Source organism: Haliaeetus leucocephalus, unplaced genomic scaffold (assembly GCF_000737465.1).
Source record: "Haliaeetus leucocephalus isolate CR32 unplaced genomic scaffold, Haliaeetus_leucocephalus-4.0 Scaffold140, whole genome shotgun sequence".
Taxonomy (NCBI): Eukaryota; Metazoa; Chordata; class Aves; order Accipitriformes; family Accipitridae; genus Haliaeetus; species Haliaeetus leucocephalus.
Window position 1 is genome coordinate 15163035 of NW_010972576.1, and position 12869 is coordinate 15175903.

The window sequence follows — 12869 nt, forward strand, 5'->3', positions numbered from 1 at the left end:
TCGAACTATGATGATAATTTTAAGATCGCAGTTTTCAGCACTGATGGATTAAGACATCTTATTCTCCACTGACACATGAGATTGAGTAGGAGGCACAAGGCAAAGTAACTAAATTGTTCTGAAGCTTCTAGGCTGCTTGATGATTTATTACTAAATTCTAAAAAAAACCAGACAGGCAGCCCAGATCTTGCAAACTCTTGTCAACTTCTTAAACCAGCAGGCCAAATTCTGCACAAGTTCACAACTCAGTGCTGAGCACTGAAAGTTCTTATTTACTTCTATGGGAGACCTGGAAATCTCAGAGCCCCTAAGAATTTGGCACCAGGAGACTTAGGAACGGGTGCTTGCCATCTGAAAGGACTGAGCTGGATTTGGCAAGGATAGTTTTGACTGATCCTATATAATCTCAATTATACCATCCTTGCACAGCCATTCCCATTAATATCAATTATTTGTTGCCCTGGATGAGAAGGTGATGACATTTGAAAAGATTTACAATGGGATAAGGGCCTCCTAATATGTTTCAACCACTGCAATAGGCTTTAGTCTCTTTTTAAGACTCTATGCGCTGCAGCTTTTCTGAGGAAGCTTGAAAGTAACATTGATGCCAGAGTTAAGATACAAAGACAGAATGCAGGAGATAAGGAGCTAAAGCCCCCAGTCAATCTGTGTCTGGTAATATGCAACATTAATTTCAGGCTACTTTAGGCATCTAACTTGGAGAGTGATTTAAAAGACTGAAAGTTGTGTGTTTGAATTCCCTTAAAAGTAAACCAAATGAGACAGATATAATGCAGAGCCTCACAACATACCTATGTGGACTTCCCCATAGACACCATTCACAATGAGAGTGGACTTAGCCTTAACGACATACAGGCTTTTAGATTTTAGTAAAGGCAGTGAGATTTTTTATTTTTCAAAAGAGTCTTGAAAACCAAATGACTGGCCAGACATCTATCCACTCCCACAGAGTAAATGCAAGAAAAAGAGTTCAGCAGCTTCAGTGAGAAAATGATCAGATGCACAATGAGCCAAATTCAGTCTTCAGTTGCACATAAGCAAGCCATTCACTTTGGTGGAGTTATACTGCACAGAATTTGCATCTGAGTATACTGCAATGTAAATCACCTTGACTGCAATGACATATGTCAACTTGGTACTTTGCTTTTATGCAAACACTCATTCATTCTTTTTGTAACCCCACTTTAATCCTCTACACTTTTCTGCACACCAGTCAAAATAAGTTTTCTGGAAATGAGTAAGTGGAAAGACTGGTGCTTGGTCTATTTAACATACTCAAGTTGCTGATTGAATCCACAGCTTGCTAATGGAACCATGTTACAAGGTTTCCAAATCTCAAATATTCTGCTCTTTGTATTTTATAGGAAGAGGAGGAGGAAAAGGAAGAAAAAAAGAAATGTCAATATTATACTATGTGAACTGAAAAGCAGACGCTTCTGTTGAACTTATGTATGTGGTTTATTACATGAATTCAGCACTAAGCACCAGAGCCAGCAACGAATCAGCTTTATCCTCATTAGATGATGTCAATACTCTCCAGGGGAAATGAAATTAACTCACTCAGCTAAATTTTATCAAGGAAACTGTTTGTCTAACACCAAACAGAAAACCTGGTTTCCAAGTGTAGAAAGAGATTCCTGATTAATAAGCTCAGCAAATCTTTGCACACAAAATGTTTTCAAGGTCTACACAAAAGAGAAATACAATGCTGTCAAACTGCTTTTTCCCAGACCAGACTAAGCCACTCCAGCCTTGTTAATGTTTGCATACCTGCAGAGCTTCATGGATATTGCCATTATAATCAATTATCTCTGTTGCACCTTGGTCACCCTTCTGCCCAGGTGGTCCCTGTAATATATTTTCCACAAAAATTTTGAAACACCTGCCAAAGACTATTCTAGACACTTAACTACTGACACATGCTTTGACTTGATTGTGCGGTGTTGGAATCTTGTTGTACTTAAAATATATTACTACAAACCACAAAAGTTAGCATTAAACTAAAGATTGTTTTTAAAGGAAAACAATTTTTAAAAAAAGATAAATATAAACAAGCAAATCAGTACACAGTGTCTTGTGCTGCAGTGGGAAAGTGAATATATGAAACCTCTGAGGTCAAATATTTAAGCAGTTCCTATACTCTAATTCTGTATTGGCTGTGAACAATGTCAGAACATCTGGCATGTAACATCTTGCCCATGAACTGTGAACAGGAGACTACTTCAAATAGTAGCAAGGGCTGTTATTCATATTAAAGGCCAGTTAGCAACATACCTTCCACCAGAGTCAAGTGCCCAATTTCACCAGTTTAACTGGAGTTGCTGCTACAATTTTAATTCATAGTGTGGACTGAATCTAAGAGTACAAAACAAACAGCTGAAATAAGAAGTAGACTTACCCGTGGACCTGCAGATCCCGTGTCACCTCTATCACCGGTATCACCCTATGTAAAAATGATATTTGAAAACTGATATGCCATTTGACAATATATCATGTAGTTCTTCCCTTTTAAATATGTTTACCTTAAATGAACCGGTTTAAAAGGCCTCTCATCACAAACAGAATGTGGATCTTAATTAATTAAAGGAAAAATTCCTTCAAAATCTGCGTAGTGGCAGGGTTGACGATGCATTTAGCTCTGTGTGAATTGTTACAGAGTGCTGTATTGATTTGGAATAAGAAATCCCAAAGAACCAATAAAAGACAGATTACCAATTAACTAATTTGTGTAACTTCCCTATTCTTAATGGTATTTTCATCAAAAGCTTCGAGAGAAACCTAGAGAAATGAAATCACTCACTCAGTCTGAAAACACTCAACAACTTCTTTAAAGGTGTGTTTCAAAGTATAAATTTTTCTTTCTGCGATCATGACTCCAATAACTTTCTGAACTTCCCTGCTCTGAGTCGTTGCCTCCCCTACAAACACAACATTACTGTCAGCATTAGAGTTCCTTCACTCCCTTACTGCAACACGCTTAAGATCTTTACTATCTTGCACGCAGCTTTTTCTGCCTGGCTATTAGTAATATGTTTTAAGCGATGGAGGGACTTTCAAACATGTATGCATTCATAACCCAACATCCAGTGACTACAATTCATTTCATTCTACAGTCACTTTCATAGCAAGATCTTATATTTTTATATTACTCAAAATTAATTTGGGTAAGAACTGCAACTTTTGCTCCTGTTGAAATCTATAAAACTTTGGCACAAGTCAGGGAAGAATGATTAATTCACCAGTGGTAATAGAAAATACAGAAAACAGAAAACTTTCATGGGGCTAATGAAGGAATACAGAGAGCAGGCTGGCGGCAGGACATAATCAAGGTTCTGCCATCTGCCTTTCCTTTCAGTGTTGCCTTGGCAGCAGCTAGTGAATGTGTCACTGGAATTGTTAAAAAATTAAGTTCTCAACCACTAGATTGACTTCTGTGGGCCATATTTTCAAGACAGGTATGCAGATAAAATGAAAATTGTGTATCCTTTTTTGATAAAAAGGAAATTAAAGGGGGTATCTTTTATCTTTTTGGTGCATTTGGGAGGTGCCCAGGTACTGTAGGCAAATGAGAGGCTTATGTACTCTTCTACTCACTCTGATGCTTTAATCCCTTCATCAGCTCCCTCACTTTCCAACGTTTCTTTCTGATGAGAATGAATGAGGTTAAGTGGCACTTATTTAATCATATCCTTAAGCACTGTGAGTGGGCCGCTCTTCAAGGACCTTACAAGTACTGCAAACAGTACCAGCCTGTGTTGTCTTGCATCTTTATTCTGACAGTAGACTCAATAACCGCCTAAACAAATCTATTTTCATTTTGCTTTGACTCCATAATATAACACAAAGGAGTCCAGTGAGCACAGTATTTGCACAGTGGATGAAATAATAGAAAAGCATATATTTTATCTCTCTCTACATATATGTGAACCAACTCTATCTATATAAAGATGGATGGATAGGTTGATGTAATCAAAGTAGTTTTTTTAAAGTAGGTAAAACAGTAATGTAACCTACAAGTCTTGCCTTTGTAGGACTTCTGGCCATCATATGTCAGCCTGCAGTATGTGGAATACCGCTGATTCCTAACTCACCAAAATGTAGCTCCACAAAATTATTGTGAAAATAAATAAATCTCCACAGGCATAGTCAGGTGTTGGTTCCTGGCATGTGGGAGGACTAACCCACATCAGTTACACAGAGAAAAACCAAGTTGCACAGTGAAAACCAGAGCAGAGTGGAATAGATGTTATAACAGGAAAAGAACTAGAATCACAGTGTTTAAAACACATAGGATTTGACTCTAATATCTAAAGCTGAAAGTCAGAAGGTTTCACTTATAAAGAACACCGCAGACTGTTACAGGTTCTTTTAAAGAGATAAGTTATAAGTGAAGTTTCTGTGAAATGTTACAAATAATTTATCCTAAAAATCATTGTATTAATTACTCCACTAAAGACGGTTTCTTTACTACTAACCTTTGACCCTTTTGGGCCTCTAGATCCAGGTTCACCTGTTTTCCCCTGTTTGAAGGAAGATAGACAGGAGAAAAATGATAGAGAAATGGGAGTGCAGAGAAAAAGAAATTAGTAATGACTAACTACAGTATGGAACAGCAGAAATACTTCATTTTATATGACCAAGATAATGAATCTGTAAAGGCACTGAATTTAATAGCACCTGGAGTAATATATTCTTTAACACCAGCATGCAAAGGCCACAGATTCTATCGTTCCAGAGGAAAAGTAGTATTGGCATTAGTAAAGAGTAGACATCATTAACATTGGTTTGCAGGAATGACCTATGTCATTCTATAGCTCCTGAAAAATGACAGCTAAGAGATAGAGAAGATAGTTAAACATCCTAAAATAAGGAGATTATAATAAAGTGTTACCACAGTTTCTTTTCCCAACAGTTCAGGTGAATACAAGCTAACTGGCCAAGGAGCACAGAATCTGCCTTATTATTTTCAAGATATATTAGGAAAAGAAAACTTGATGGTTTTGATGCAGTGGAAAATATTAAGACAATGCTAAAATGTAGTTAGAAAGATCTCTTTCTAACAGAGTTAAAAAACAGCATGCAAAATGGATTTTTCTCTGCATTCAACAGCTACACTGGTCAAAGAGTTCAAACACTGATGCTGAAAGTTAGGGACCTGGAGGTCAGGACTTTAGCTGGAATGAATTAGGCCAACTCCATGACAGTGTATGTAGGTAGAGTCTTTACTTTGTAGGCTAAATAAGAGTCCATTCAGACTGCAGATCCACAGCTGTGAACACAAAACTGCCATTGTCTTCTGGACTGAGCTGAAGTATTTGACAGCATTTTCATTTAAAAGCCCACTCACCAAGTTTTTGTTCTATTTTTTTCAGCAGGAAAAGATGTGTTCATAGGTGTAAAACTAACAAAACATTTCCAATGTAAAATCAGACTGACCTTTGGTCCAGGGACTCCAGGTTCACCTCGCTCACCCTTCCCAACAGGGCCTGCCTCTCCTCTGTCACCCTATTGCAACAGATACACATATATCACAAAATACTGGGCAGTCTTCAGCACACCGCCAACTCAGCACAACCAAAGAAACCAAACCATCAGAAGAAAACTTTTCCAAGTTCATCTGTGACATGTAATGGGTTGAGGAACTCTCCCTCGAGTAAATACAGTCTTGAAAGCAAAAGAAGGCAGCTTCAAAATGGAAATGGGATTTGTAAGGTATTTTCTTCCCTATTCTGAAAAAGGACTGGAATAAAGGATTCCCAAACTGTGAGACTGTAGGATTCATAATATTCTAACTGCCATACAGTGGCTAAAAAAACCCCATAGGAAGAAAGAAAAAAATACAGGTTTAGTGGATCTGCATTTTCAGTCTGGTGTGTAGTATCAAAGTTCTAATACCTGCACAGACTTTTAATCTTTTTTTCTAAAGAAACATTTATGAAAATATAGTTTCTTCAGTCATGCATATTCTACCTCTTGAACAAGTAAGTTTTGGGATGCTAACATGAACAAAGGCAATAGATGAACTTAAGGTATGAATGGATATAACATCTGCCTTCACATTGTTTGAGGGCATCAGTACAAAGACACATATATCATAGCACTAGTCCATGAACTATGACTTTCCACATTTTCCTCCATTAGTACAGTTCTGAGGAAGTTGAATTTGACATTGGCTCTAAGGGCTTCTCACCAGAGTGTTGGACAATTATGTTTACCTTTGTTCCTGGCAGCCCTGGCAACCCCGGTTCTCCTTGCGGACCAATGAAACCTGGTTCACCCTTCAAAAATACAGTATGAGAGGAATGTTAGATTATTTATTTAGCAGTATGTAATTACAGTAACACAAATTTCTTTTGGATAGTATTTTCCCTGTATTGCTTACAGCTCTCCAGCTGTGATGCAACAGTTATATAGACATACTTTTCATCATGGGTAACTTTTATCAGCATAAATTCTTGTAGCAAGCCATCACGCAGCACATGAAATGCAAATGAAGCAGAAGGTGTCAAACATAGTTTTTATGAGGTTAAGGACTGTTAATATGCAGCCTGGTCTATAACATAAGATACCAAACTAATATCAAAGCAGTCTGAAGGCACGAGGGGAGTTCTGAGTGACTCCTAGATTTAAAAAGGGACAGTTCATTTCAGTCATGTGTTACGAGGTAGTTTTCTATTGCAGCATGTGAATAGATGGCAGACAGGGTAAGGGTATGACAAAGCAATGACAAATGGAGAGGCCAGGTGGTACTGTTTCAATGTGTTTTCAAGGGAGGTACTTAGCTGCATCATCCCCCAAAAGGAGATCAAAAGCAATCTCCTTTCAAGTCAGAGACTCCCAGTACCATGGTACTCTCCCTCTCATACTGACAGTAAAATACTTCAGTTCTCTGCACCCGGACAACTTCTCTGGCTGTGAACAGCTGGGAAAGAGCCACAGCTCTCCTCATTCCCTCTCTGTTCTGCCCCCTTCCTACCCATTCATTTGTACAAACGTAACAGACATATAGCAGGAATCAAGCTGAGCTGCAGCAGAAGCAGCATTAAGCAGAGGAGTAAGGACATATTTTATTACCTATCTCCATGCCTGAAGGCGGATAATGGAAGATTAATAAGCCACATGTTTTCCTTCACAAACTCCCCTGAACAAGGTTTCCTGCTATTTAATCTTACTTTTTTTCACAAAAATTTGAATCAAGAAGATACACCCATAAGCTATTGTAAATTTTAAAATCAGTAGTGTCACCCAATTAATCAAGATATATTTATTAGCCTTTTAACAATATCCCTGAACTTAATGACCAAAAATTACCCATCAAATGCCTCTTTAAATAGCTAAAAGACAGATGTGTCATTATCCTGTATTGCTATAATTACTGACAACATATAGAGACAGTGAATATAAGCAGTTGGATAATGTTTCTCTTCACCTCTTGGCCTCCATAGAAATACAGGTATGCTGCACGGGGCGAGCAAATAAGGAAGTATTCTTGCACATTCGTCTGCACTCTCATCAGCAATCCATCATTAACAGTTCAAAGCAAAGCAGGTCTCTGGCAAACCTATAACCAGAGATACCTTTCCTGTGGCTGTATTGAGGGCCATAGCAAGCTCTCAGTGACCTTAATTTAGATTATCAAAAAATACAATTAAATAATGAGTTTTCTCGCAGGAAGTTCCAGCTGGTCACGGTTCAAAATGTGATAACAAAGGAATAAACTAAGACAAACGTGTCACAGAGAAGCATCAGTTTCTTGCTGTCATAGGAAAATAACCTCACAGTTTATATAAGTTTTTGTATTAGTGCATACCAGCAAGAGTAACATAAGGTTGTCATTGCAGATGGAAGCACTTTAATGTCAGTAAATTAAGAACAATGCAGCTTCAATCATTTATTTTAGAATGAGAAGGGACTCGATAGCCCCAGAGTGTTTTAATACTGGCTTTACCAGGGCTAATTTCTTGGCCAGCTAATTATGACTTCAGGTAGAAGAAACATGCAGTGACTACGTGATTCAATCTTTTCTGTGGTAAGGCTTAGAAGTGTCATTCAGAGGTTGATGCACAGCTTTTGAGTCAAATTCTCACACTTTGCTCAGGATTATACCAGCTGCATACCACAAGAAAACTTCTGGCCAAAGTCCAAAAAGAAGTCCCACCTTCCCCCCAAATTTCTGAACAGATAGGAAAAAGGTGCTTTGCCATAGCTAGTGGAATTGATAAAGGAAGAAGCTGGTGACTTAATTAGCACAAGTAGCAAACAGCTCTTAAATGACACAGAGCTTTAAAACATTATCAAATGTGGAGTGGAAGAAGTTGTGTGTCAGTAGAGACTAGGAACTGACTGGCTCAGTAGCAGCTCTGCTGAGAAAGACGTGGCGGTTATGGTGGATGCCAAGCTGAACATGATCCAACAGTGTATTTCTTACCACACATGAAAAAAAATGCAGTAGTTAAGACCTGGCTACATTAAGAAAAACATGCAACCCTCCCTCTATGTAGAGCTAGTGAGGCTAAGTAGATTAAAAGACAGATCTGATTTGCCATCTGAACTAAGCTTCTAAGTAAAAAGACAACATGTTTGGATGATTTGAAACTAAGTCATGTCCTCTGTAATATTTCAAATTTCCTGAGTGTAACCACAGCATAAGGCATTAACTAAAATGCTCATTGGGTATACTTCTGCACCATTCAAAGTTAGTGGAGGTAGCAACTGTATCAGGTTTGTCTCTGGCATTTCTGTCTCAGTTACTCAGAAGAGAAACTTTTACATGAGAAGCAATGCCCATTCCTTGTACCTACTGTATCCTGCAATTATATTCTGCAAAAATTGCTGGCTTCCAACTTTATGTTATCCTATATGCCACTCAGATATCAAAAAAAGAAATGAGAATCTATCAAAATTAGCACTGCCAATGATGTGTGAAATGTAAAGAAAAGTTTTCTCTCAGTAAGACATGCTGATGTCTGTTATGCAAAGGCAAGGAAGAGACCATTCTGATTAGTCCATCACACAAACACAATGCCAGAGCCATAGAGGAATGTGGTTAGGAAATTAAGGACCAAGGGTTTTAGTTTTTGTTTTAAATACACGACATTTGTGATTTAGCTGGCACATCACTGCAGGAAAGCAAGAGTGAAGGCTTGTTGGCAACTGCACTTTGATTTGACAACATTGTAGCTCCGAGATTCACTGAAGCATCTCCTGATCTTAAGTCTCCTGCTTAAATGAACTCAGAATTTTTTCCAAACTACTGTGAAATGCTGAGAGGAATGCAAGGAATTGGAGTAACCAAGATTTATAATACTTTTCTAAACATCTCACTACAACTTCTTACAATAAAACCAAAGTTTTATCTAATAAGAATCTACCACTAGCTTCTTTGCCCGTGAAAGCAGGGGCAGGAACACAAAATCTGGAAAGAGGAGTTAAACAGGTAGGTTTTGAAAGAAGAGTAAGGAACTCCCCCATTTGAAATACTGTTTGGCAGCTGTATAGAAAGCCATCAGCAAGTGAGGACTCTCTGTGCCTTTTAGTTTAACCCTTTGGTACAATTATGAAATCACTGCTTAGAAACCACCACATTGCACAGGAAGTGAACAGGATGAATTTCAGCATTTGAATTTCATCTGCTGTTAGGGCTTGGAGCAATTTGTATCAGTCATACAACACAGGCAGCTTGGTATTAAAAAAAAAAAAAAATCAACAAGCTTGTGCGTTGCTTCCAGTTTACAGGAGTGATTTGTTATCTTTTTAAGAATAATTTTAAATGGCTTGATATGTTAATATTTTAAAAGACTCAGAGACTACCTCTATGCGTGCTCATTTTCACCCTCAAGTGTTTGTCAACTGTAGAAATACTAATTGGTCAGACAGCAAATGATATACTACTATTCACAAACTTTGTTAATGTTCACTTTCACCTCTTACCATAAAATGTCTGAAACAGAAAAGGGCCCTATAATGGCATGCTGTACACCTAGCGTAATGTGAGCTCCATCAGAATTTAACAGTAGAAAAGCCACCTTGTAATTTACTTCAGAAGATAGTCAAATTTTTATGAGGATTATTATCTAGACATATTCATAACTGGTTTTCATGATGATCAAAGCTTCTATGGGCTGAGGCAGAGGCTAGCTTTGATACTAGAGATTAACCCTAAGACACACTGTTTGCTGTCACTGTCTTCTTTTAACTTTTATAGAACCTGTAATTGGCTAAACCACGGACTTTCGCTTAAAAAGCTGCAACAGTTGAAATCCCATTTGCAATGCTAGTTGCGGTTTTAAACACCACTAATTTGGCAACAGTTTATTAACAATGTAGTTGTAATACCATATTCAGTTAGAATTAGCCTTCATTGCACAGCTGAGACACACAACAACATAATTATTTGAAACTTTGTTCTCACAGACAGGCCCAGTCCACTTCCAGTGCCTGAAATACACAGGTCTATGCTGATAACAAGCAGCCAGTAGAGAACAGCAGTTGTTGGATACACTGTTTTCCCACAGAAGGCTCTTCCTTCTATAATTATTCTTTTAATGAATATAACACACATTTTCCCATCCAGATCAATGTTTGCCGAAAAAGAAAACCTGTGTTGCAGAAAAGAGCCCAAACCATCAACTTTCTGTAACAATGAAATAAATTCACTTCCATTTCTGAAATTGCTATCCTACATCTGAAGTCACTGATAAAATATTTTATTGTTGCTAAAGCCATAAAACACACGAGCGAGTTATTCCCTTTACAGATATAAACTGTGCAAGAGCTCTTAATTTTTTTTTTTTTAAAGTCTCCTGGCCACCTTACTATGTTCCTTCTACATCAAATTACTGCATTATTTTCTCTATGCTATAGAAATGAGACTAAACCAACCTTTAGACCATGAATTTGCAAGGAACAATGTCATTTCAATCCTTATCCTTATCTAGTGCTATGTGCCAGAACTAGCCAGAGAAGGTTAAATGTCAAACTCTCACCTTTATTGCATAGTTCATTGGTCCTGAAATATTTTATTCAGCATCTGCCCCGCTGCTGGGACCATGGCAGTTCTGTGCCTCCACGTACCTTTCCCTGGCATTGACTTGCAAGTGCGAACGTGCCATGGCCGGGACTCCCGCGTGCACACCTCTGGGTTGGCAAACCACACCAAAGCATCCAGAATTTCTGTGGAACATTCTGGTAATGTGGGTTCACCCCGCAGTTTCCGTACATGGAAAAACCTAGCTGTCTGGGCTAGAGGAGAACCCCGACATGCTCCAACACACAACTCAGGGGCAGGCCTGGAGCTTCTGAACTCCTGCCTGTAGGTCTAGCGGTTCTCCAAAAATTCCTGCGTCTGGCATGGGGCAGCCTGCAAACTCCTCAACAGTCACAGACCTTGGGAGAGCCCAAAGTGTCCTTTCTGACAAGCACTGACATGGAAGGGTCCTCATTTTAATCACATCAAGAGACCAAGGTATGCTTGTCTTAAATGTTACCCTGACTCACTCGTAGGCATATTTAAAACAAAACCAGTATGATGTCCTTTCCTTGCCTAACTCTACTGAAAGAATCCTGCAAAGGTGGACATATATAGAAGAAGAGCTTGCAAAAAAAACCCACCCCAAAACCCAGACGCAAGGCAGTTGGGAGAACAGCTATGAATTTATAATAAACTACATTTGGTTCACTGGTGCCCCTGTTGATTTTCCAGAAGTTGCCATTTGCTGCCCTCAGACTTTGTTTCCGAGTTTGCCATCTAACCAGAATACTGCAACCTTTCCACTCAGAGGAGTGAGGGCAAAATTCTCAGCAGTCTGGAACATAGCAATCCATGGCAATTGGTGAAGCCGTGCTTGCTCGTGCCCTGCCTGCGCCTGTGGCACTCAGTTCCAGTGAAGCAATTTCTCAGAAACTCATCTGGCCTCAGACTATACAAGTCAGAGAGAATGGCACCTTATACTTTCTCACTATGAAGAGCATTAAAGGGACTTTATATATAGCCTGATGTCCATGGGAATTTTGCTCTCGGGAGGACTACAGTTTTCAGCTCATACGAAGGAAATGAGCAAGGTAAAAGGAAATCTGATAAAAAAACCCTAACCCCGTTTTATAAGGTCTTAAGGCTTTTCATACCAGTTCAGAACTGGCTCCAGAAATGGCCAGTTAAAACAGGTTGTCTGGCTCACTCATCGCATTTGAAACAATATCTTTACTCCCTAATCAGTCTCTAAACTTAGAAAAACAATTCTGGTTTAGAATTTCCAAATGCATGTTTAACCTTTATGATTCATTTAGAGTTAGAGAAATAAAACCTTACAACCTGGTTAAAACTCTGAAGCTTCACAATGAGCCCTACTTTGTACAACATTTATTGCTTTTTAGTGAGCCTAATTTTCTCATTGCTTTTAAGTTCTGCCTGCTTAGAAGGTATGCTGCTTTGGAAGAGTGCTAACAGAACCAGTAATAATTCTGATTAATTCTGCATGCATTAGTCATATCAAGGACTTCTTACTTACAGGCTAATTATAATTCAAGTCAGCATGGTACCTCGTTTTGAGGACTAGAATAAAAACACTTGTTGTAATGAGCGCCTCATTTTTAATTGTTTGCAATGACTGAACTGCTAAATTATGAAGAGTCTGGCCCCAAATTCTTTCCTTTAGAAAACAGTTAGGTGACAAATCTAAGGAATTTTTGTTGCTACTCTGAAAGATAAAAAACTTTATTGCATGCACTGATTTCTGACCATCTACAATTGTGTACTTGAGACAGAAATACTTTCAGATTACTGATGTCAAGTCTTTGTGGATGACAAAATACTTGATTTCTGAATACAGCAGAATATTGGACTCTCAGCT

General features: G+C 38.4%; 1 protein-coding gene across 1 annotated transcript in view; it reads right to left on the reverse strand.

The window, feature by feature from the left end:
- The window catches only part of COL25A1 (collagen, type XXV, alpha 1), a 307286-nt gene that overhangs the window by 19385 nt on the left and 275032 nt on the right, over positions 1–12869 (reverse strand). Inside the window, exons 19-22 of the mRNA XM_010561056.1 lie at positions 6237–6299; positions 5458–5526; positions 2420–2464; positions 1792–1869 (exon numbers count right to left, since the gene is read on the reverse strand). Coding sequence (XP_010559358.1) covers positions 1792–1869; positions 2420–2464; positions 5458–5526; positions 6237–6299 — 255 coding nt within the window. The remainder of the gene's footprint in view (positions 1–1791; positions 1870–2419; positions 2465–5457; positions 5527–6236; positions 6300–12869) is intronic.